This window comes from Aulonocara stuartgranti, assembly GCF_965226115.1.
Source record: "Aulonocara stuartgranti genome assembly, chromosome: 23".
Taxonomy (NCBI): domain Eukaryota; kingdom Metazoa; phylum Chordata; class Actinopteri; order Cichliformes; family Cichlidae; genus Aulonocara; species Aulonocara stuartgranti.
In genome coordinates, this window is record NC_138958.1 from 12,724,532 (window position 1) to 12,749,239 (window position 24,708).

Consider the following 24,708-nt stretch of genomic DNA (forward strand, 5'->3'; position numbering starts at 1 on the left):
ACATCTGCAGCAGAGCCTCTCGAGATTAGTTCTGACTAAAACCAGAGACATTTCCTCTGTATTTGTATTTTCAGGGCTTGAGTGGAATTGCTCTGTATATTAATTTGTGCCTCACACATGCATAAGAATGGATGAAAATTACATTTTTGATTTTAGGTCAGAGGCATGTAGGATACAAAATGGCTCTATAGAGGCCACTATGAAAATTTCTATGAAGGTCGAAGTCTACAAGAAGCCTTGATTACATATCTGCGTCAGACCTCATGCAGATGATTATTGTTTTTCTGGTTCAGCCTGTAATAAAGTACATCACCAGAAAATCTTTCTTTTTTCTTTTTTTGAATGTCTGTGTTGTGCAAACAAACCCTTGTTGTTAGTAATTATGAACTCTTTCAGTGAATACACCACAGACTTAACAGGCTGCAGTCTCTCTACCCGGAACTTGAAAATTAATTTGGATCATCCAATCAGGACTTGATTTTAGGGCCCACCATTTTCCCACCATAAAAGCTTCTTTCAGCACTGAAGGAAGTGCAGCTTTAGTGTTATCTGTCTGCTCAGTCTCTGAGCTAACATGGGTTCAAATCTGTCTAAGAATGAGGAAACATTTGGCTTTCAGCTTGTGAATATTTCAGAGCAAACCAATGTCATGCATATGTGTTGTAGCACTAAGGGGATGACACACAAATGGTTTTTTTCTTCAGTCGGTTGATACTCTGAGATAAAACAGCTATTCTGGTACTCTTGAGTTGTGAAGGCTGCACAGATAGATGAAAGGACCTCTGTGTACACTCTTTAGCGAGGAATAAAATTCAGGGAAATGATGTGGAATGACCTGATTATGGAGAAAATAATGCTCTTGGCCATCTTGAGCTGACCTTGAGCACCCTTAAAGAAAATGGTTAGCAGCAATTGAATTTTCAAAATAAGAGGATTATCCAGTAGGATATTATTTCTGTTGTTATCACAGTTCGTTCAGCATGTAACTCAGCCTGTATCCAAGTCAGTGTCTGACCCTCTGAGGAAAAACTTTGGATCAATGAATGATCAGAGTGGATCCATATTAGCTGTTGTGTTCTGATAACGTGATGGAAATGTGTCTGCAGAAGTGACTAGAGAACAAACCGAACGCTATTAATACGCACCACTGTGTGGCTCAGGTCAGGACTTTTTTGTGGGGGGGTTCACAGTATGTAAGTAGAAATTGTTGTTTTCGAATAAATTACTTCACTGCTGGAAATTTTCCTTTAGCTGTGGATAAAACCTTTGAGGTGGTGTCAAATATGTCTCCATGCAGCATTAATAAAAGCAGAGGTTTCTGTTCTGCACTGCACTGATTGTGTTTCTCTTCCTTCTGGCAGCGGGCTTTTTCTCCAGAGGGTCTGAGTGAGATGTGGAATGAGATGGTAAAAGATGAGGAGATAACATTCAACGGAGAAGAATCAGCTCACCCAGGTATTTATGTGTGACATGTGACACCTATTTCCACGCCGTCTGAGGATTGATACCTGAGATTGGGACAGACAGCAGTGCTTTAACCTTGCTGCTGAGGATGAAGGTTAACGTCCTAATCTCTTCTGACTCTTTATAGAAGACTGCACTGACTGTTTTGGAGCTCAGAAGAAGGATGAGCCCAATGATAAAGAGAAGAAGGAAGAGGAGGAGACGTCGACGTCGGTGCATCACTCCATCATTGAGACATGGGACTGGGGACGGCAGCCAGGTGAGAAAACTACCTGAGTGAGTTTAAAAGTCGGGTTAGCTGCAGTAATTCCTGCTGCAGTCTCGTGCTCCCCCTGTGACTCCTGTCATTTTATGCCTTTCCGTTTCCAAGTAGGGTAATTAATACTACGCTGAGAGCAGAGGGTTTCGTAACACCTACATGTGAACTACATAAATCTCGTTTTAGCTAACGGCTCATCTCTCACTGTTTGGCGGTGTGTCTGGCCATGTTGATGTGTGTGTGTTTTGCTGGCACGTGAGGTGTGGAAACTGAAATGACAACCTAAAGTCTGCTGGACTGAGTGGTTATTTTTACCCTGCAGAGTTTAATCTTAGTTGGCATTACGTTGGTTCACAGCGGGATACAGACTCTCACCCAGTTTGTTTGCTGGTGGGGCTGGGTGGGACGGTTCATGGTGGCAGGAGATAAGCACCGAGCAGGCGGGCCAGTTAATACAGATTTTGATACTGTCTGCCTGGTTGCTTCCTCCTTTTTTTTTATTATTGACTGAGACAGGAAGTTGGGCTGGTGTGTACAGTGAGTGTAACTGGATCGCCGCATGGACAAGTGCTCTGTCATTGATGCTTAAAGTTCAAACGGCACACTTCCTGCTTTCCCATTGGATGTTTGTAATTTCCCGAGCTGCTGCGTTGAAGCCAGGATGTTGACATGTGAGATCTTTGCAGGTTTCCTCTCTGTCCCTTGTTAGATTTTTATTAAAGATGTGATAATTTCCTGTGAGTCTAATATTTCTTCAGCTGTGAGGAATGCAGACTGAGCAGAGAGTCTGACTAGGATCCATATCTGTTCTGACAGCTGAGCACAGCTGACTGCTGTGTGGCTCATACAACCTCAGGACAGTCTGGCTTACATAAAGCTTAAGTGGATTTCAGAACTGCTATTTTGGCCCACTTCGCCTTCCCTGCAGCGCTGTGGTTTAGACACAAAAAGGTTTTCTTTTGAGTCAGATCAGAACTCAGGACTTGCTGTGATGAAACTCAGTGGGACAAAATTTATTTTATTTTTTAATTGAGCAACCCTGAAGCATCTAACCAAAAAGCTTAGGTTGCTATACCCGGGGTTGGAAGTGGGATCTTAAATCTGCATTCATTTAAATGTCCAGCAGGGTGGGACTTCCTGATGAGTTTAGTTTTTTGCTCATTTCAGGTAATTGATGAGTACGACATATTTGTTTTTTGTAAATTATGGTCATTCGATGGGCCTAAAAGGATGATTATCCAGGATGTTTATTGCCTGATGATTTGTCAACTAACTTATTAGACAATGAGTCCATTTGCTCGTTTCACTTAAGTTTTTTATTAGTTTCAGTGTTATTTGTTTTTTAGTCCATTCATTGAGCCAGCCATCCATTTTCTAGCAATTATCTGGGCCTGTGTTTTGGCGTCAGCAGCCTAGACGGAGACCTCTCTCCCTGGCCGTCTTCTCCAGCTCTTGCAAAGGGTTGCCTAAGCATTCCCAAGCCTCCTCACCTAGGCTCTTCAACTCCTCTCTAAGGCTGAGCCCAGACACTAAGCTGATATTCGCCACTTGTATCAGCTTGTCACCATAGGTATGAGTAGGAACATAGATCGATGAATAAATTGACAGCTTTACTTCCACACTGAGCCTCATAACAGATCAGTACAGTGTCAACATCACTGCAGATGTCACACCAATCCACCAGTCTCCTACTCCATCTTCCCCTACTGTGAACGAGAGCCTACTTAAACTCCTTCACACTTGAGATGGCAACTAATTTCCCAAAAAATGAAAAAAAAACCAAAAAAAAAACCAACCCAAAACAACAAAAAAGCTGAATCTCATACAGTAAAGCAGATCTTTTTAGGGTAAAGTAACTAAATAAATGAATCAAGCAAAAACATAATAAAATGGCATACTAAATGTATGTAGTAGATATGACTTTAGCTACAAGACAGCAACTCATTCAATCGTTCAGGTAAGCTGCTGAGCAGGTACTTTGTAGAGAGATTACATGGTGTGTAGCTCTGCAGCTCTTACAAAAACAAAAAGACCCATTAAAATGGACCAAAGATGGGGAAATCCCAGGAAGTATGTTATGACCTCTTTTTAGCTGATATGCAGATTTATCACTCAAAACTAGTGACTTCACTCCTGTAGCTTATTTGCAAATTGAATGTTTCTGGTCATAAACAAATGACATGCCAGTGCACTCACTTATTTTTACTATGTTATTCTTTTCTTTGAACCCTGTGTGTGTGTGTGTGTGTGTAGATGACAAGGAACTGAAGGACTGCCTGATGGTTCTGGTTGAGGACCAGCAGAAGCTCTCTGCTCAGATGGCCAAAAGCACCCTGTCTGCCCAGCGTCTGCGCCAGCGTCTCGTCATCCTGGAGCGCTATCTCATCTCTCTCAGCCACAGCATGATGGAGGAGAAGTACAAGGTCCGCTGGAAGACTCCGCCCAGCCCACCACTGCCAGCTGCTGACAACAAGAGGTAAATAAAAATGTTTCCTTTCTCAGGAATTGTGCACAAAACATTGGTCTTATGAGAGAACAGAGGCAGATTTAGAAACTGGGTAATTCCATGGAGAGTCAATGAGCTCCTCTCTGACCTCTTCAGAATCAGCTGATCTTTTTTGTACAATGACGCCTTGCAAAACTTGACCTTCATACTATGAATATTTTTAGAGTTAGAGAGTTGGAGTGAGGTGGGGGTGGTGGTTATTTAAGATTTGTCTTGTTTTTTGTTTATTTTTATTGTTTATCCTTAGCTGTAAAGCCACATTGGACTAGTGAACTGGTCCGTCGGGTTTGTGCAATTAGTCAAGTGTAGTAATCTGGAAGGTTATACACTCATGTCTTCTACAGCACATGCTGCAGGTTAAAGCAACGATTGAAGTCGATGAATGAGGCATTCTGAGTCTGTGCCAACATTTATACATGACTGATGGACTAAAAATGGAATAAAAATAATAATCCTCAACTTTCAGCAACCATTTTTAATGTTCTCTCTAGCCCACAGTGGTTGAGGAGTATGGCAACGTTTAGCGCAGGGGTGTCCAACTCCAGGCCTCAAGGGCTGGCGTCCTGCAGGTGTTAGGTCTCACTCTGGGTCAACACACCCGAATCAAATGATTAGTTCATTATCAGGCCTCTGAAGAACTTCAAGACATGTTGAGGAGGTCATTTAGCCATTTAAATCAGCTGTGTTTGATCAGGGATACATCTAAAACTTGCAGAACACTGGGCCTTGAGGCCTGGAGTTCCCCCACTCATGATCTAGATGGAGCTTAATTTTTTCTTTGTGTGTGTGTGTCCATGTTCAGAGAGCAGTGTACCATGAATACCTTATCCTATCATGATTATCCCCATAATGTCCTCCTTCTCTTCTTACCATAACTGAATTTATCTTAGCTTCCTTACCAGAGGGAGGGAGTTGTGGTCATTTAAAGCTTTAAAGTGCTTGTAAAATGGGCCATAAAGGGATAAAGTAGATTATTGTAGGGCCAATAGAAACTGTGTCAAACTTACTGTTTCATTCTTCCTGACTGCCAGAGGAGGTGTGAAATAGCTGGATATCCATCGTATGATTAGAGATTGAGACAGAGTACCAAGAAAGTAACACATGTGACCTGGGTGACGTAAGGAACCCGGCACTCAGTAGTAGTCACTAAGCGAGCATCAGTGCTCACCGCCTGTGCCAGTAGCTTTGTAACCTTCAGCTGGAGCAGTTTCATCCTCCTGAGACTGCATAGCCAGTACCCATCTCTGAAGTCTCGCTTCTGTTTTGATGGGGAAGTGGAGTAAGAGTAAACAGTATTGTATACTCTTAACTATTATGGTGTGTCTATCCAGTCACTGAAAGTTAAACCCTGCAGCTCAGTGTAAGTGCACACTGTGTTTTCTTTAAGTAAGCCTCTTAGGCATGCTCCAATAGGTCTCTCATATGCATAGTAAATGTAGGCCGTACTCTAAATGTGCTCCATATTTACTGTGCAGGGCTTTTAGTTCCAGGCATTTATGTGGAGCAGACTTGATTTTTTTTATTTCTAATTGAAAACCTCATTTTAGGATCTGCTGTTGCTGCCCTGTGATTGCATCACAGCGATGATACTAGGGGTGAACCGTTCATCAAATTTTAAATAGATTTTTGGCTTTCAGCATTTATGAAAGGAACACAATTGTAATTTAAAATGATCTCTCTTAGGCATTCCTTTTTGTGACAAAATCTTAATTTTCCTTGTGTTATAAATCAAATGGACTTAAACCTGTACAGTAGTGGATTTTTCATCCTTTCCGAAGCCTCCCTAGCTCTTCAGTTGAGCTTGAGCTAAGATGGTGAAACTTTTTGTCACAAGGCTCTAAAGGAAGTAAAAGTCACACACAGACAGAAGAAATCCAATGCATCTTCTGTATGTGGGCTTCAGTTGGCTGTTTGATAGTATGGTTTTTACAATGATGATAATAATATGATGATATTTAATTGATCCGTATGTGCTCGTATTCTTTTCAGCCCTCGTCCAGCCAGTAAAGGGGTGGAAGGTTTGGCCAGAGTCGGCTCCAGGGCAGCTCTTTCTTTTGCCTTTGCTTTCCTTCGCCGGGCATGGAGATCAGGTAAGAAGTGCTGATAGTGAAGACATTTTGTCCTTCGGCGCCGGTGATGATAGGTGTTGTCATGGTGGTGCAAGTTTGCTTAACAGCTGCTGAAGAATGCGTTGCGCCACATTAGAAGCTGCTCGTCGTAAACAACCAAACATCTTTCGCAAGGCTGTGTTTTTAGTCGTGCTGCTAGACGACAGACTGACAGAAGAGGGCCAAGGAGGCAATCCTGCTGCTTTGGCACAAGAATGAATCCAAAATAGCTGTTTTGGATGTCGTTAAATGTAACTCTGTCATCATGCGTGGTCTTCATTACAGGCAGATAAATCAGGATCCAGTGTCTTGCTTTAGTCTCATGTATTATAATAATGATAATTATAATCATCATCCTCAGGCTATAAATTCAAAATGACTAATAATATTCAGTTATTAACTTTTATTTTGATGTAAATTAGTCACAGATTCTGATTACGTTTATTCAAGCGTAAATCTTTGACCATGTTATTCATTCACTCCCTTCATTTTCAGCTTTGCTAGTGGAGGTGTTGTTTTTGTTAACATTGTGAGGGCTTTGTGTCCACGGGGACTGGGTGGGAACAAAGTGCCTCCCTGTCCTCCATAGCCCTCCTGTAACATGAGCAACACGCACACACGGACACCTCCTATCCCCATTTTAGCCGTGTTCCTGGAAATACTCTTTAGGAACAATGAAGTGTAACACACTTTTTAAAAAAATAAAAAAATTTGTTTGGGCTTTTTTTTTTGATTGTTTGGATATTTCTTTTTTTTTTTTTTTTTTTTTTTTTTTTGGAGGGGGGGGGGGGGTGAATTTTAATCTCTGTTATGATTCTTCTTCCTTCTTCTTCCTCCTCCTCCACTGCGAATCAAGCACACCCTTTTTACTTTGCAGCAGTGAGTTGATCACCTCCCTAGCCCAGTGCTCAAACTCGTTTTGGTATGACATTACAGAATAGCTGCACTAGAGGAAGTAAATCTTACAAGGATTTCACAGGTGAACCTGTGGAATGATCAATAATGGTCTCCTTATACTCTCAGATCCCTCAGCGTCTCTGACCAGGTCTTTCTTGGGGGATAACAATTAGTCTTTCAAAGAGCACAGGTCTGCTCTCCCACCACATTGCATCACAGTTATCCTGTGGTGAAGGCAAGATGGCAGAAACTGGTGGTTGGTCTTCAAACACAGGTTTTATGTTCAAAATTAGCCACTATTCTGGGCCCAAAACTGCTCTTTTTCAATTAAATTGAGCAGTAACATTTTGAGTGGAAGGAGGTGATATGTAACTACTTTAAGCTTCAAACTGTGGCTCATGTTGGTCAAGGGTTACAGAAACAGGACTTTGGTAGGTGACATCACAGCTTTCTCTCTGAGTGGTCATTAAACACGTGAAATAAGCCAAATTAAGATATGGATAAACTCTATTTAATGTCGGTAGCTGCGTATTTAAAATCAGATTTTAGCAACGAGGGGAAGGAGAAAGGAAATAGTTTTAAAGGAATGTCTGAGTTACATTCTTAATCAGAGGTTTTTGTTTCACCGTTTCTTGCCCATAACAAAGAAAACTGGAAATGTCTACCGGTACATAAGAACAGCTTTACTGTGAGTTCTGCTGTATCAGACTAGAGTCTGTAAACACTGGGAAGCTAACGGATGTCAACGTTGGGCACATTAGCTGATTGCACATATACTGGTTTTCTTATAGTTCTGGTATGCTGCTGTCAGAAATGCCAGTAATCCAGTGAGCCTCAGTTCCTCTCGCACTGGGAGTGCACAGTTTGGGTCACCTCAGTGTTTAAACTGACATTTTAGACCCTGTTACAACTCTGGTGGCCTGGTTCCTCAATAGTTAAACATTTGAAAGCACTGGAAATTGCACGTCTCTGCAGCTTAAAAAAATGCTACAAATGCTCTGTCCTTCTTATTGCTTTATATTTAATCTGTACTGTATAATGTAGCTACTCTGCAGTGTTTTAAACATGAAAATGTTTGTCTTTGCAGGAGATGATGCAGATCTTTGCAGTGAGTTGCTTCAGGAGTCTCTGGATGCCCTGCGAGCGCTGCCCGAGGCGACACTGTTTGATGAGGGAACTGTGTCATCAGTGTGGCTGGAGGTTGTCGAGAGGGCCACAAAGTTCTTGAGGTCTGTTGTTTTATCAGTTGTACATAATGTTTAATCCCCAAATTTTGCAAGATAAATAACATCTCGTCTTATAAATTGCATAACTTTGTGTGATTCTCATCTCTTGTCTCCTTTGTGAACAGTGATGTACATGGAAGTGCCAGCATCAAATGTAACATTCCCCTTCAGGATCAACATCTAGCCTTGGCCATCCTGCTGGAGCTGGCTGTTCAGAGGGGAACACTCAGGTAACCAGATCTCCTTATTACCTGTTTATTTGTTAATGCCAAATCTAACTTTTCTGCTCATCTGTTGTTATGTCCTACCAGTCAGCTGCTGTCTGCTGTTCTGCTGCTTTTGCGTCTGTGGGAAAGTGGCACCAGAGAGATGGACAATGAGCGCTCCACGCAGGGAACCAGTGCTCCATTACTGCCGCTCCTGCAGCGCTTTCAGAACATACATAGCAGCAAGGAGGAGCCCGTTCCTGAAGAGGAAGCTGAGGTGGAAATTTTCTTTTCCCAGCTGGTTTCTAAAAGAAAATAAGACATGGGCTGACTGGAGATTGATTTCAATTTTTATTTTATTACCATATCATGCATAAAACATGACACCAGTAAAAGGAGAGATCAGAAACAAATAACCCAACTTGAAGTCTTTCCCTAGCACTGAAATGGAAACGGCCAACTTAAAAGCACCAATTTGTTTGTCAAACTGTCTCAGATATTTCATAAAATATGCCATAATCAGAAAATTACACAAAAAAAATGTAATCCATTCTCAACTGCTACTAATTCACATAGTTCACACGTCCTGCTGTCCTCTGGGATGCTTTTAAATCTCCTGCCTTCCTCTTCAAACTGTGCTTCTTGTCCAGTTTGCAGTATCATAGAGCTCAGAACTATATTTTGCTTAATTTGAATATATGTTCTCAAATTGGACTTTTAACAAAATATCTTGCACAACCTGTAGTTTTGCCTTTTCATTGGCTCTGAATGAATAATAATTCATGTTTTTACTTTGCTTTAGTGCCAGCCTCCATCTCCAAACACCAGCTATTTAATCTGCATTAAAAAGCAGTGTGAGGGCAGATGAAAAACTAAATGAAATTCATTGATTTAGAGAGGTAGATCTTTTATATTTATTTTAAACGGGGGGAGAAAAATTATAACCCTGTTATAATAAACAACATGCAGGAAAATCGAGACCATAAGAACAGATAAAGTGCTATCGATATAAATTGTGTTGATTCACGTCTCTCTTGGGAACACGTCTTAAAATGCCCTGTTTTTTTTTTTTTTTTTGTTTTTTTTCCATTCATGGTTGAGAATGAAGCTAATTAATATTTCATGGATCTTTGCTGTGGTTTCCAGATCCTCACAGCCCCTCTGAGTCCAAATGAGAGTTTCCTGCGATACTTGACGTTGCCTCAGGATAACGACCTGGCTATCGATCTTCGTCAGACTGCTGTAGTAATCATGGCTCACCTGGACCGCCTAGCTTCTCCTTGCAGCCCTCCACACTGCAACTCGCCTACGTCACACAAGGTGACCCCTCTTTTTATTAGCTGTCACTGCTGAAGTGTTTGGTTCAGTTGTTTTTTACATTTTTAAGTATTACTTAAATCTGTCTTTTTTACGAGCATTATTCAGACCCCCACCTTCAGATTTGAATATGTGACTTGAATATGTGTTGCCTAAGTAGTTAATGCTCAAGCATAAACCAATACTGTCTTGTTTTGTTCCAGGGAACCTTGCAGGAAGTGATTGCCTGGGGCCTCTTGGGTTGGAAACTTTATGCCAATGTTAATGCACCCATTCAGTGCAAAGCCCTGTCGAGCCTCGGGGTCACACAGATTGTCTGTTCAGAAAAGGGGTTTCTTATCCTTTCCAGCAGCGGTGCTGTTTACAGCCAGAACTACAAGAGCACAACCCTGGTCAGTTCTGTCAGTTTCTCTGAGGTCGATCGTTTCATCTCTGCATCTGCAGCAGGTTGAGACTCTGAATTGTTTTGTTGCAGGCTCCCATGCTAATCCACGTTCTAAGCTCCAGAAAGATTGTGAAACTTGCAGCTCATCCTGATGGGCAGCATTACTTGGCCCTATCGTCCAACGGGGAGGTGTTCTCCTGGGGGTGCGGTGATGGTGGCCGGCTTGGACATGGAGATACCACGTAAGCAACCAGAGAAAAAACATGTCCATCCTTTAAAAAGGCTTACACACATTTTGTGCTTCCACCTTTTTGGGGGGGTGTATTAGTGGAGAGTATGTAGGTACAGACATACAACAAAGGGCATCAGGTTGGACTTGAACTCGAGCTGCTGCATTTTCAGCCTCGTGACAGTCGCTGTTATATTACCACTTTATTACACTGAATGTGTTTGTCTATTACAGATATAACAGTGGAGTTGTAGGTTTTTGGAGCATTAAATTAGATTTTGAAGATCTGTTTAAGTTAAATTATTGATGAAACAGGTGGTGCATTATTTCCCAAAATCTGGGACATTTCTATTAATGTTTTGTGCTCGTAGGCCAGAGACAGAATCAAAGGCTTCTAATGATAGAGTGAAATCCCCCAACCCTGCCAGTTCATTTTAAAAGAATCTGTGTTATTAGTAAAATCATAATGAAAATAAAAATATAAATGATAATTATTAATGGTAATGAGCTTCCTGAAAAATTTAGCCTTCTATTTTTACTTTATTTCAGATACCTAGAAGAACCTAAAATGATTGGAACCTTCAATGGAAAACAGGCCGGAAAGCATGTGGTGCATATTGCTTGTGGGAGCACATACAGTGCTGCGATCACTGCTGATGGCGAGCTCTATACATGGGGAAGAGGGAACTATGGTCGGCTTGGCCACGGTGAGCTCCAAATCAACTGCCCCTGATAGATATTCTTGACTTTTTTTTTTGGTCTCTTTGTCTTTACTAAAATTAGTTGTAATCTGTTGGGGTTTCTAGGCTCCAGTGAGGACCAGACTACTCCCATGGTAGTGACGGCATTCAAAGGGCTGAAGGTGGTGGATGTGGCATGTGGGAGTGGTGATGCCCAAACTCTTGCTGTGACAGAGAATGGTAAGCATGCTTCCTGTGGGTGATTAAAAATGCTGGAATTAAAATCCAGGAATTAATGTTTTTAAAATGTCTGTTAGTTAAATGATTGAACCCCCTTTAAAGTTTCATGTGAATTGCTTAGTGTTGTTGTGTCCGACCTGTGTCACCTATTACAAAACCATTAGCAACAGTAGCAGCTGGTGTGTTTCTTGCTTCTTGGTAGCCAGCATATCGGCCATTTTTAGCTTGATTTTTAATAATAGAAGCCACTAGAAATCACCCAGGCTACAGCGTTTAGCTCCTCAATCTGTTACCACAGGTCAGGTGTGGTCCTGGGGTGATGGAGATTATGGTAAACTGGGCCGAGGAGGCAGTGACGGCTGTAAGACACCCAAGCTGGTGGAGAAGCTGCAGGATCTGGACATAGTAAAGGTGTGCTGCGGAAGCCAGTTTTCAGTAGCCCTCACCAAAGATGGCCAGGTGTACACCTGGGGGAAGGGAGACAACCAGCGCCTTGGTCACGGCACCGATGAGCATGTCCGATACCCAAAGCTGCTTGATAGTTTACAGGGTGAGTGAGCTTGACCTTAACATTGGTTTTCAGAAGCTTATTTAAAAAAAACAAAAAAAACAAAAAAACAACAACAAACGTGTTGTTTGCAATCAGGAAAGAAAGTTGTGGACGTAGCTGTGGGGTCGACACACTGCTTGGCCCTCACTGATGATGGAGAGGTGCTCAGCTGGGGCAGCAATGACAAGCTACAGCACTTTGATACGCTCTTTTCCAATAAGAAGCAGCCTAAAGCTCTCCCGGGGCTCAACTCCAAACACATAGTTGGAATCTCCTGTGGACCCGGACAGGTAAGATACCATCACTGTTGGTCTCATAATGTTAGTAAAGAACGAGACACAGATCAGTTACCATTTGCTTGTTTTCAGAGCTTTGCCTGGTCCTCGAGCTCCGAGTGGTCTGTGGGGAAACGTGTGCCCTTCGTAGTGGATGTTTGCCCCATGAGTTTCGAGCAGTTGGACTTGCTCCTGCGGCAGGTCAGCGAGGGCATGGATGGCAGCTCAGACTGGCCCCCTCCGCAGGAGAAGGAGTGCATGGTAGTCGCCACACTCAACCTGCTCAGGCTCCAGGTAGGAAACGGCCTTTGAACGGGTGTGGTTTGATTGGAAATGCTTGTAGAAGTAGAATTTTTCCTCTGCATGTTTGTTTTGTGATGGAGCAAATTATTTGATATTAAGTCTATATCATACAATATTACTGGAGAGGAACAGAATTTTTTGGTGGGTATGTGCTGTTTTTGAACAGCAGTTCTGTTTTTTTCACATCTGCATTTACTTTTTAGTTAACATTAATAACTTTGCAGTGGAAGAAGACTCCATCTCTTTAGTAAGAATTTCACTGTGTGAGTTTTATTTTTTTTATTTATTTTTTTTGGGGTTTTTTTTTTTGATAGTCGGGCCTGAGTCATGTTGTGCTGGACTTGGTTCAAATTTTCTTGACATGCTTAAAGGGATGATTCAGTGAAAAGTCCAAATTTGTCTTAGACTTCCCCAAATTTTATTTATTTATTTATTTATTTATTTATTTATTTATTTTTCTTTTTTTTGGTCATACTTCTGTCCTGTGGTTCCCATTTCAAAGATTAAATGATCAACGAACTGAACAATCAAAGAAATGAAAGGAAATAATTATTTATTGCAGCCCTAAACCTTCACTGTTTTTCCTCAGTTGCATGCAGCCATCAGTAATCAGGTGGATCCAGAGGAGCTGGGGCTGGGCCTTGGAAGTGTGCTGCTCAACAACCTGAAACAAACAGTGGTGGTCCTAGCTAGCAATGCTGGGGTGCTCAACACAGTTCAAGCAGCTGCCCAGGCTGTCCTCCAGAGCGGCTGGTCCGTGCTGCTACCCACAGCTGAGGAAAGGGCAAGGGCTCTGTCCTCACTCCTGCCTAATGCTGGTGAGTACAAATCAAAACATCTGGTAACACTGATTCAGTATGAAAATAAACATTTAATAGTCCATTACCTGTGATCGGTTTGATGGAAGTGCCTGCAAAGGCTGAGTTTTTAATTTTTATTTTCTAGCATCTGGAAATGAGATGAGTGTGAGTCCCGGCCGGCGCTTCATGATCGACCTGTTGGTCAGCAGCTTAATGGCTGATGGAGGGTTGGAGTCTGCACTCAATGCAGCCATCACTGCTGAGATACAGGTCAGTGTAGTAAATGCACGAGTCAGCACTTGGTTGTCTGTTTGAAATGCTGAGTAAATTCTCTCTTGACTGATATTTGTATATGTGACACAAGGCTCACTCATTTGTTGGCACCCCCGGCACAGAATGCCAGTGCAATGCGATTTTAGTTTTGTTTTTTTGTTTTTTTTCAGTGTGAAAAGTGGCAGCAGAAGTTGTAGCTGGAAGTGCATAGAAGGAAATAATGGTACCTTATGGGCCTCTGACAGTTGTTGAAGGCTGTGTTGCCACAATGCGTAATTGCGTTTCTGGGGAGGTGCACATCAGGTTACAGCGTAGTGTTTCAAAAGCACTTGTAATTACAATTTGCCTGTGGCATACATTTAACAATGTCTAAATCCCACTTTAGAGCACACATGGACAAAATTTGTGACCAAGGACCAGAACCGGCCCATCGAACATCTCCACGTGCTCCCTGACATCCTAAATGATGGTAATAATTTTGTGTATTATATTTTTTTTCATGATAGGACATTGAAGCAAAGAAGGAGGCTCAGAAAGAGAAGGAGATTGATGAACAGGAAGCTAATGCCTCCACCATACACCGGTGTCGCACCATGCTGGACAAAGACCTCATCAACACGGGCATCTATGAGTCGGCAGGGAAGCAAAGCTTGCCCCTTGTGCAGCTTGTACAGCAACTCCTGAGGTACCTTCACAAATTGTGCTGCATATACTCCTATAATGTGGTATAATACTTCACTCCCTGCTAGCATATTCATGGATTTAACTTCTGCAGAAACATCGCCTCCCAGACCATTGCAAGGCTAAAAGATGTTGCTCGTCGCATCTCAAACTATTTGGAGGCAGAGCATGTCAGTAAGGAGCGCTCTGCATCTCTGGACCTACTGCTGCGCTTCCAGAGGCTGCTGGTCAGCAAGCTTTACCTGGGAGTCAATGGCACAGAAAATGTTAATGGATACAGTAAGTCTCTTCTAGCTCTTTCGTTTGTGTAGACAGAGGTTACAAGCAAAGCAGTGCTGTCTCAGTGAGGTGGACAGTGAGGCTCATATGCATCCAATGTGTGGTTTGGCCATAAATCTGACATCAACCTAACCTGATGTGCCTTCTGTTCCAACCAGCTGATTGGTTCGGCACTGTGCCCGGTGTCCAAACATGCATGGGATGAGTGCTTTTGACTTTGTTAACTATCTCATATCTATTGAGGAAATGTTATTTCACAGTAATTGTTTTAATGGTTTTAGTCCCCACCGCTAATTAAGAATGAGTTGCAGAAATGCAGTGTGTGATTTCTCTGGTGCTTTTCTAGATCCTGAGCTCCTGGGTGTTGGTTCCTTGTTAAAAAAGTACATCGCTTTGTTGTGCACTCACATTGGAGACATCCTCCCAGTGGCAATAAGTATCGCTTCTACTGGTTGCCGCCACTTTGCCGAGGTCTCTCGTGTCATCGAAGGAGATCTAACTGGTAAAAAAAAATTTCCCTCAGATTTGTATTTCCAGCATATTTATGCTTTAGAGATGTTTGCAACACAGTACTGAATACTGTACTGTTTGTTCTTTGGTAGGAGTGCTTCTCCCTGAGCTGGTGGTGTCCATCATCCTTCTCCTCACCATTGACGCTGGTCTGATGCAGGAGACCGGCTCGATCCCTCTCCTGGCTGGACTCCTGGAACACTTGGACCGTTTCAACCACCTGGCTCCAGGACACGAGAGGGACGATAATGAGGATCTGGCCTGGCCAGGAATTATGGGTAAAACAACATCTATGTTTTACTTGAGTGACATCCTAAATTTTAGGGCAAAGATGAGATGCTACTCTGTGCGTTTCTTTTTAGACTGTAACTAGACTTTCTGCTGTGTTGGCAGGGTCTTTCTTTACAGGGCAGAGCTCCAAGAACAATGAGGAGGTTTCACTCATCCGCAAGGCTGACCTGGAGAATCACAACAAAGATGGTGGCTTTTGGACTGTAATAGATGGAAAAGTGTATGACATCAAAGACTTTCAGGCCCAGTCCCAGTCACTGACAGGAAACAGTGTCCTGGGTAAGACTAAACAGTAGTTTTGGAATGTAATGTGACATCCAGGATTATTTAAAATAACACAGGGACACCCTAAGTGCTCAGTGTTGTAAACATGGAAGCTCAGAGGCTGGACTTTGTCAAAGGGTTATAAGAGAACTGATGTCAGAACTCATGCCATTTGTTCTTTGCGGTTTAACAGCCCAGTTTGCAGGAGAGGACCCTGTGGTTGCTTTGGAAGCTGCTCTGCAGTTTGAAGACACTAGAGAGTCCATGCAGGCCTTCTGCGTTGGCCAATATATGGAGGTACCAGTTGTACTTTTATTTTAAACACAACTTCTTTTCTTTGTTGGTGGCTTTAGCCTTTGATATTGGGACTTTTTATCATTTTCAGCCTAACCAGGAGACGGTCACTACTCCAGACCTCAGCAGCCTTTCTTCTCCACTTATTGACACTGAGAGGAACATGGGACTGCTCCTGGGTCTGCACGCCTCCTACTTGGCCAAGAGCACCGCCCTGTCCCCCATGGAGATTGAATGTGCCAGTAGGTTTAATGGTTTTACATCAGCCTGGTTTAAAAATTCACACTTCAGGTTGGAATTAATTTAACACAAGTGTTTGCTCTCTGCACAGAATGGCTCCAGTCCTCCATATTTTCAGGGGGTTTGCAGACCAGTCAGATCCACTACAACTACAATGAGGAGAAGGACGAAGACCACTGCAGCTCACTGGGCACAACCACTCCTGATAAGACCAAACTTTATTCCCGCAGAATAACTCTCAGCGATCACGCACAGCCTTTCTTGCAGGCCATTGCTGACAACAACACTCAGGACCATACTGTGAAGGTACAAGCAAGGCAGAAATGCCTGAAGAGGTTGTTTCACAGTGAGAAGGAGGCTGATGGGTAATAATGTCATGTTTTGCTTTTTGTTTGGAATATTTTAGGACTTCCTATGCCAAATAGAGCGCTGCTGTAAGCAGTACCATCTTATTGCGCCCATCACCTTCCTCCCAGAGCACCCTGTGGAAGAAGTTGGTCGCCTGCTGCTCTGCTGCCTCCTCAAGCATCAAGACCTCGGTAACTTAGCAACTGAACCCAGAGTGGTCACCTGAGGAGAAATTAGAGGCTAATTATGGCTCACTAAAATGTGTTTTTTCTTCTTGTATTTAATTATACTGAGATTCACATGAGTTTCCTTCATGTAACACTGCTAATACCACACAAAGATATTTCCTAATGAAACTGATCGATGGTGAGTTGCATGTGAAGTTTTAAATAAAAATCTTTCCTGTCACAGGTCACGTTGCGCTCTCACTTGTCAGTCAATGTGCCTTGGGTGTGGACCAAGGAAAGCAGAGATCCCTCCCTAAATCTGTGATTGATGTATGCCGCATGGTCTACCAGGCAAAGTGTTCTCTAATTAAGGTATGCTTTCTGCTTGTGAAATATTTACACGTTATGCGCAGTTAAGCTGTGATGCAAAAGGAAGCAGGAAGATGAACGGAAATGCTAATGCAATGATTGCTTTGTCTTATCATAGACCCATCAGGACCAAGGCCGCTCTTATAAGGAGGTGTGCGCCCCTGTTATTGAGCGTCTGCGCTTTTTATTTAATGAGCTGCGTCCAGCTGTAAGCAACGACCTGTCTATAGTGTCCAAACTGAAGCTGCTGAGCTCCCAGCCACGCTGGAGGAGCATCACCCAGAAGCTCATCAGGGATCGTAGGAAAAAAAGAGGTGGGGCATCAAGAATCTATTGCAGGGTAACAGGTTTTTTAATTTATAATCCATCTACTCCTTTTGAATGTGAATGTTATCTTTTTTTCTTTTTTTTTTGTAGTGCCTAAGAAATCAGAGTCGGCTGATATTGAAGAGCCAAAGCTGGAGAATGAAGGGACCAATGAAGAGGAACTTAATGTTCACATCAGCCCCGCTCCTGCTGACAGGAAATCACCCACTGACAAAACAGCCAAGGTAGTTTAACAGGATTAGTTCATGAGATAAAAAAAATGGCCAAAAAAACATAAAGAAGATGGCTTCAGTTTAAAATCTATTCACCTTCATACACAACGAAAGTTTGGCTCAGTCTGAATTTGTAGATTTATTTATGTACATTTATGTTGCACTTTCATCCCTTGCAGTTGTAGCTAAAATATCAGAGCAGGACAGTGGAGTGTGTGTGTCTACAGAGTTTGTTGTCAACCTATTATTGCATGTCTTGGCAGCAAGACAAGTGGCAGCCGCTTCTTAACACTGTGGCCAGCGTCCAGAAGTATCGCTGGCTGAAGCACAGCGTTCAAGGTGCTTTCTCTCAGTCCAGCCTCATGGCCACCATCGTGGACTTTGCACTGAAAGAGGAGCCACTGGATGTGGAGAAAATGAGGAAGTGTCTTCTCAAGCAGGTGGGAGTCGGTGTGTGACAATGTTTTAAAGCAGAGTATATAAAACAGGCGGAAATTTGATTAATTCTGTTTCCTTATAGCTGGAGAGGGCTGAAGTGAGACTGGAAGGCATTGACACCATGCTGAAGCTGGCCTCTAAAAGCTTCTTGCTGCCGTCTGTGCAGTATGCAATGCTCTGCGGCTGGCAAAGAATCATACCAGAAGGGACCAACATTGGGTAGATCACCTGGTTCAAATCCATGTTAAAATTACACTTCTTGTTTGTTTCTTTTGAAGTTATTTGTAATAATCACATGACAGTTATTCTAATGATGTAATCCTGGTGCAATTTTTGTGTTTGTGTTTTTTTTCTCAGAGAGCCCTTGTCTGATTGCCTGAAGGATGTAGATCTGATCCCTCCCTTCAACCGCATGCTTTTGGAGGTGACGTTTGGAAAGTTGTATTCCTGGGCCATCCAGAACGTTCGTAACATCTTGCTTGAAGCAAGCGCTCGCTTCAAAGAGCTAGGTGAGTGCTGAAAAATAAGTGGTTAATTCATTTCACACTATTCTTGACCTGTTGTAGACAAACCAGCTGAATGACCACCTGTTCTTGTGACCAGGTGTGCAGCCAGTTCCTTTACAAACCATCACAAACGAGAACCCGGCGGGACCAAGCCTTGGAACCATTCCGCAGGCCCGCTTCCTTCTGGCCATGATACACATGCTGTCCCTGAAACATGGCTCTAACAGTCTCAGTCTGTTGCTGAATTCAGGCATATTGGCCCTCACTCAGAGTATTCTCAGACTGATAGGTGAGTAGTGTCCAGTCAAAGGCAACCCAGAATGAAATGAAGTGTGTACATATTGTTTGTTTGGTGTTTGATGCCTCTTTTCTGACGCTTCAGGACCGAGTACAGACAGCAGTGATGAGGACCTGAGTTTATGTGCACATGGAGGCTCAGCGACAGTCCTGGAGGAGTCCAGAAAAGAGGCAGCTCCCGCCCCTCTACCTGCCTCTGGCCCAGAGCTGGCTGCCATGATGAAGATAGGTACCAGAGTCATGAGGGGAGTCGACTGGAAATGGGGCGATCAGGTACCTAAATCAGTTTTTACTCTAGCTGCTTATTTTATGGACATATTTAACATTATGTGCGTGGTCTGTCCAGGACGGCCCAGCACCAGGTCTTGGCAGGGTCATTGGGGAGCTGGGTGAGGACGGTTGGATCAGGGTTCAGTGGGATACAGGCAGCACCAACTCCTACAGGATGGGCAAAGAGGGAAAGTATGACCTTAAACTTGCAGAGCCACCACCAGCAGCACAGCCCCCTGTTGAGGACTCGGACACAGAGGACGACACAGGTCAGTTTAAAGGACAGGCTCAGTAGAGATCCTCACAGCTACAGGTAAAGTGTGATGTTCCAGTAATCACCTGTTATGTCCTTTATACAGAGGGAGAGCTGATTGAGAAGAGCAGCCATCCTACGGCAATGATGCTAACCAGCACAGTCAACCTGCTGAAGACACTGTCACTCTCAGCTGGAATCCATGCTGAGGTGCTTCAGTCAGATGCTACACGGACCCTGTGTGGCCTTCTCAGGATGCTTGTGGAAAGTGGTGCTAATGACAAGTCTGGTAATTGGATTGCCGTTTTCTTTTTCCTAAGGTCTTATATTGAACAGCATGTTATTCTAACCTGACCTCCTCTGTGCTGTCAGGCTGTCACGCGCACAGATTGGTGTCTCGGGAGCAGCACAGGAGCTGGTGTACCCTCGGCTTCATACGCAGCATTGCTCTCATGCCGCAGATGTGCAGCACCCTCAGTACCTCTGCGTGGATCGGACTGCTCATCCGAATTGTTGAGGGACACCAGTCCTTCAATGCTATTACCTTGCAGAGACAGGTTGAGTACCAGGATTTGCTTCCTCTGCTATTAATGATGCCATTCTTTAGTACTAGAAAACTCTATCCTGTTACGTAGAGAAATGTGTTGTTCATTGTTAAATATAGTTATAGGAAGCATATTATTAAATTATTTTGGGTTCTAAACAGAGATTTGTTAACTGCAGTTTGTCAAACTAAGAGAAAAATCACGAAGAATTAGATTCTCAACATTTACAGTTAATCTTTCCATTAACTGTAGTTTAGATGAAAGGTTTTGCTTCTTCTCACTCCTACAGTCCAAAAACAAGTTAAAGAAACAGCTTTTGTAGTTTCTACAGAAGCACATAATTTATTTTTGTTGATCAACCAGTAAATTAGCCACACAATCTGAGTGGAGATGTCATCTTTTCTCTCATTCACCCTGTGTTTCCAGATCTTGGCACTACGTCTCCTTCAGGCGGTCCTGCCTTCATGGGACAAAACGGAGCGCTCTCAGGACATGAAGTTCCTGGTGGAGAAGTTGTTTGGCTTTTTGGGAAGCTTGCTGAGCACCTGCTCATCAGACCTGCCACTCCTCCGAGGTGCTGCAATGGTTCAGGCTTAAAGTAACAAATGCAATGCTGTTGTTGTCATTGTATTTTTAATTGGTTGTTCCTTCTCAGAAGGTTCCCTGAGAAGGAGGAAGTCCCGCCCACAGGCGTCTCTAACAGCCACTCACAGCAGCACGCTGGCAGAGGAGATTGTGGCTGTCCTGCGTACTCTGCACTCTCTCAGTCAGTGGAACAGCCTGATAAATGATTACATCAACAACCAGCTGAGCTCCATCGCAGATGTTATGGCAAGCTGCCAATCTGAAGTGGTAAGATTTATTGTGGCATTATGAGTCCAATTACCGTGTTGCTTAAATGTTAACTTACAACAGTGCTTTTATTCTGCCAGTCAGCTCTAACAAAGCGATAATTATAAATGTCCAGAACTGTCAGTGTTTCCTGGAGGAGTGTTTCCCTGATTTGGAGGGTCCCAGAGTGGGCAGTCTGATGGCAGTGCTGGCGGTGATTGGTGGGATCGACGGGCGCCTCAGGCTTGGTGGCCAAGTCGTTCACGAGGAGTATGGAGAGGGAACGGTCACACGCATCACCCCAAAAGGGCGCATCACTGTCCAGTTTCATGAGATGAGAACCTGCAGAGTTTGCTTGCTCAGCCATCTTAAAACGGTGCGGGAATGCTCAGATACTCACAGATGCATTGAAACTGGCTCCACTTAGCAGTCTGACTTTATTTAATGTTTCTACTCTTTAGCTTCCTGCCATATCCTTCAGTGTGCAGAACCTGCCATTCACTGAACCCATGTTGGCTGTTTGGGCCCAGCTGGTCAGCCTGGCTGGAAGCAAACTGGAAAAACAACGCATGAAAAAGTCACTTAGCCGAGGGCTTACAGGTGCAGACTTGATTGCCTTGCATGTAACTGAAATAAACAAACGAACAATTTTTAAGAAAAATCATCGACTCTGTTTACAGCAGTATGTTTTATAGTATTCTGGCAATATTTGAGACACTGAAAGCGTTTGTTTGGTCACAGACTGAAAGTTTAGTGGGTGTAATCAATGCTGTTGTTTCCAGCCGACCAGGTGGACCTCTCTTTGCTGCGGTGCCAGCAGCTGAGGCTTTATGTTTTAAAGGCAGCTCGGGCCCTGCTGTCTCATCAGGACAAACTCAGGCAGATCCTCTCCCAACCTGCAGTGGTGGACATAGGACCCAATCCCAGTGGTAAGACCTCACCCAGTGAAAGGCTAGGTTAGTACATCTTAAAAATGGACTGAGGAAGTTTGATCATTAGGGACTATTACTGCTGTTTGATGCAGTTTAGTGATTTCAAGGTTCAGTTCACAGGACATTACTGAGATATCAGATGTGTTTCCATACTTGGAGCAAATTCTAGCCATTTAAGGTTTGAAGGCCTTGCACACTGTGGGTGTTTTCTTAAAATGTACAGCAAGTTGCTGATCAGAGTTTAAATCTTTATTTGCTTACCTTTGAAGTGAAAATGTAGAGTTCGATTTAACCTTAAGGTCGAGGGCACGGATCAAGTTTAGGAAAATCTTGTGAATGCAATAACTTGAGAAATAGGCAACATAGGATTTTAAAATTTCTACCATAGGTGCATCTACTATGAGGCTGAGGGGTACCACTGGTAGCCACCAGAATTTTTTTTTTCAATCTAGATCTTGTCCAGAACTTGTCTGTCTCTCTATGTGCAGAGGATCCAGTGGTTTCATCTCCTGATGTGGGCGACTTGTCTCCTGAGGGACCTCTGCCTCCACTGATTCTCCTGCAGCAGCTGCTTTCTGCCGCCACACAGCCTTCTCCCATCAAAGCCATTTTTGACAGGCAAGAGATGGAGGTATGTCAGTCTAGCTGATTGCAGACAGCTGGTGTCAGCGGTAATGTTGCTGATGTATTCGGTGTGACTTTGACGTTATATGTATGTGCAGGCGGCAGCTCTGGCAGTGTGTCAGTACCTGGCTGTGGAATCTGCCCACCCATCCTCGCCGCTGTTTGAGGAAAGCAGCTCTAGTGAAGCCACCACACCCATCACCACGCAGCACATCAGACCACCCAAACAGAAGAAACAGAAGTCCTCCCCTATCCCGCCCTTACCAATAGTTGGCCAGCTCATGGAGATGGGATTCCCTCGGAAAAACATCGAGTTTGCCTTGAAATCTCTGTCTGGGACTACAGGCAATGCCTCCGGTATCCCAGGTATCTTATCACATGAGTGCTTGGTAGCGCTATAGATAATTTAATGTGAAATTACACATATCTGGAAAAGGTACCCACGTACATTAAAGGCCTGTAGGTCAGGAAATGTTAATAATATGAAGGTAACATTTTTCAGTGGATCCATTAAATATATATTAAAGTTCTTGTGCATTTTAAAAACAAAACAAAAAAACAAACAGCTGATTTTGAAAAGATACAGTATGAGATACCGATTTGTTTTTCATAAAACAAGGCCTGCTTGCCTCATGATGTTTAGACATTTACCTCAGGAGAGTAACTGAGCATATCCATCAGGTGTTGAGACTCTGGTGAGCTGGCTGCTCGACCATCCAGACGTTCATGTCACTGAGCTGTCAGATGCCGACACTGTGTCTGATGAATACTCAGATGAGGAGGTGCTGGAGGAGCTGGAGGAGGCAGAGCCGGCATTCTCTGTGGTGTGTTCCTTACTCTTTTATTTCTGGTGTGACCCTCACAGTTACCTGTCCCTCAGCTTGTCAGATTCAATTATTAATACCTTCATATATGATTAAAATACGTGTCTGTCACATTAGCCTTCAGGTGCAGTTGTGACTGAAAGCCAGATATTTAAGAAGAGATCTGATTTCCAAAGCAACGATGATTACGCTGTTTATGTGAGAGAGAACATTCAGGTGAGAGTGTTTGCTTTTGTATGTTTTCTGAATCTGCCTTAAAGACATGATGAATTGGTGTTACGACTCAGCGGCTTCCCTACAGGTGGGGATGATGGTGAAGTGCTGCAGAACGTACGAGGAAGTGTATGATGGCGATGTGGGCAAAGTGATTAAGCTGGACAGAGATGGGCTTCATGACTTGAATGTGCAGTGTGACTGGCAAAATAAAGGAGGAACATACTGGGTTCGCTACATCCACATCGAGCTGCTTGGTAAGATAACAGTTAATGTGATGCTTTGCAGGCATGCTAATAACAGGAAGTAAATAGACATAAGAAACCCGTGTCTCTGATTTTGCCGTTTCAGGATTCCCACCACAGAGTTCTCCTTCTCACATAAAGATTGGTGACAAAGTGAGGGTGAAGCCCACAGTCACAACACCAAAGTACAAGTGGGGCTCTGTCACACACAGGAGTGTGGGGGTGGTTAAAGGTAAGCAGAGTCACTCCAGTCTTAAGACAGAGTATCATCTGTTTTTCTTTGAATTGAATTGAAAATTTTATTTCAGTCAACAACAACAACTGATTTTTCTTCTGTTATTGTAACTTGAATCCACAGTTTATTGTGCTAATAGAGCCTCATTGTTTGTTTTTTAGCTTTCAGTGCCAATGGAAAAGATGTGATTGTCGACTTTCCACAGCAGTCCCACTGGACTGGTTTGTTGTCTGAGATGGAACTGGTCCCCAGTGTTCATCCTGGAGTGAGGTAAAGATGTACTAAATTGGTATCTTAGTATGTTGTGAGTAGCAATGTGAGGGATTAGTTGTCCAGATTTTTATATATTGCTTAGTAGCAGAAATACTTATTGGTTAAACTAATTGTTTATATTTTAACAGTTGCTAAGACATCATCCACCACTAGCTTGGTGTCAATTTGTTAACAAGCTTTAGACGAAGGGGTCAGTCAAGCAGATCACAGCTACATGAAGTTCCTGCAGATGTTGAAAATCAACATCATCAGAATAAAATGACCACTGTACTTGAGCAGTAACCACATCCCCACACAGGTGTTTCAGCATTAACCTGCGAGGAAAGTCTCCTTCTGAGCAACGAGGCCAATATTTCTAGAAGATCCACTTACCTTGTTCTGAGCAGTTTCACGTGGGAATTTATTTTTATTTATTTTAAATATATCTGTAGTCTTTGCACATGGTTTTGAGTAACCGAGTCATTATTTCTGGAAAGGTACATTTGAAGCTGAGGTATTCAGATCTAATTTTTTGATGCTTTG

At 43.1% G+C, this 24,708-nt stretch overlaps 1 protein-coding gene across 3 annotated transcripts in view; it reads left to right on the forward strand.

Moving 5' to 3' along the window:
* herc2 (HECT and RLD domain containing E3 ubiquitin protein ligase 2) overlaps positions 1–24,708 on the forward strand; it is a 58,550-nt gene that overhangs the window by 3,984 nt on the left and 29,858 nt on the right. Inside the window, exons 3-51 of one of the 3 annotated variants that reach the window (XM_082525583.1) lie at positions 1,362–1,455; positions 1,592–1,723; positions 3,977–4,199; positions 6,219–6,319; positions 8,322–8,463; positions 8,586–8,690; positions 8,772–8,943; positions 9,813–9,986; positions 10,187–10,375; positions 10,459–10,610; positions 11,147–11,304; positions 11,404–11,517; positions 11,816–12,067; positions 12,164–12,357; positions 12,436–12,636; positions 13,235–13,463; positions 13,591–13,715; positions 14,225–14,403; positions 14,494–14,678; positions 15,025–15,180; positions 15,281–15,466; positions 15,582–15,758; positions 15,937–16,040; positions 16,129–16,279; positions 16,369–16,583; positions 16,684–16,816; positions 17,037–17,164; positions 17,280–17,475; positions 17,579–17,712; positions 17,964–18,140; positions 18,221–18,357; positions 18,496–18,647; positions 18,742–18,933; positions 19,027–19,214; positions 19,288–19,480; positions 19,571–19,753; positions 19,837–20,021; positions 20,436–20,583; positions 20,665–20,861; positions 20,977–21,216; positions 21,302–21,440; positions 21,623–21,769; positions 22,261–22,403; positions 22,495–22,762; positions 23,078–23,220; positions 23,338–23,436; positions 23,522–23,690; positions 23,785–23,910; positions 24,075–24,183. In XM_082525583.1, coding sequence (XP_082381709.1) covers positions 1,362–1,455; positions 1,592–1,723; positions 3,977–4,199; positions 6,219–6,319; positions 8,322–8,463; positions 8,586–8,690; positions 8,772–8,943; positions 9,813–9,986; positions 10,187–10,375; positions 10,459–10,610; positions 11,147–11,304; positions 11,404–11,517; positions 11,816–12,067; positions 12,164–12,357; positions 12,436–12,636; positions 13,235–13,463; positions 13,591–13,715; positions 14,225–14,403; positions 14,494–14,678; positions 15,025–15,180; positions 15,281–15,466; positions 15,582–15,758; positions 15,937–16,040; positions 16,129–16,279; positions 16,369–16,583; positions 16,684–16,816; positions 17,037–17,164; positions 17,280–17,475; positions 17,579–17,712; positions 17,964–18,140; positions 18,221–18,357; positions 18,496–18,647; positions 18,742–18,933; positions 19,027–19,214; positions 19,288–19,480; positions 19,571–19,753; positions 19,837–20,021; positions 20,436–20,583; positions 20,665–20,861; positions 20,977–21,216; positions 21,302–21,440; positions 21,623–21,769; positions 22,261–22,403; positions 22,495–22,762; positions 23,078–23,220; positions 23,338–23,436; positions 23,522–23,690; positions 23,785–23,910; positions 24,075–24,183 — 8,036 coding nt within the window. The remainder of the gene's footprint in view (positions 1–1,361; positions 1,456–1,591; positions 1,724–3,976; positions 4,200–6,218; positions 6,320–8,321; positions 8,464–8,585; positions 8,691–8,771; positions 8,944–9,812; positions 9,987–10,186; positions 10,376–10,458; positions 10,611–11,146; positions 11,305–11,403; positions 11,518–11,815; positions 12,068–12,163; positions 12,358–12,435; positions 12,637–13,234; positions 13,464–13,590; positions 13,716–14,224; positions 14,404–14,493; positions 14,679–15,024; positions 15,181–15,280; positions 15,467–15,581; positions 15,759–15,936; positions 16,041–16,128; positions 16,280–16,368; positions 16,584–16,683; positions 16,817–17,036; positions 17,165–17,279; positions 17,476–17,578; positions 17,713–17,963; positions 18,141–18,220; positions 18,358–18,495; positions 18,648–18,741; positions 18,934–19,026; positions 19,215–19,287; positions 19,481–19,570; positions 19,754–19,836; positions 20,022–20,435; positions 20,584–20,664; positions 20,862–20,976; positions 21,217–21,301; positions 21,441–21,622; positions 21,770–22,260; positions 22,404–22,494; positions 22,763–23,077; positions 23,221–23,337; positions 23,437–23,521; positions 23,691–23,784; positions 23,911–24,074; positions 24,184–24,708) is intronic. The other 2 variants (XM_082525584.1, XM_082525585.1) reach the window with 2 other exon arrangements.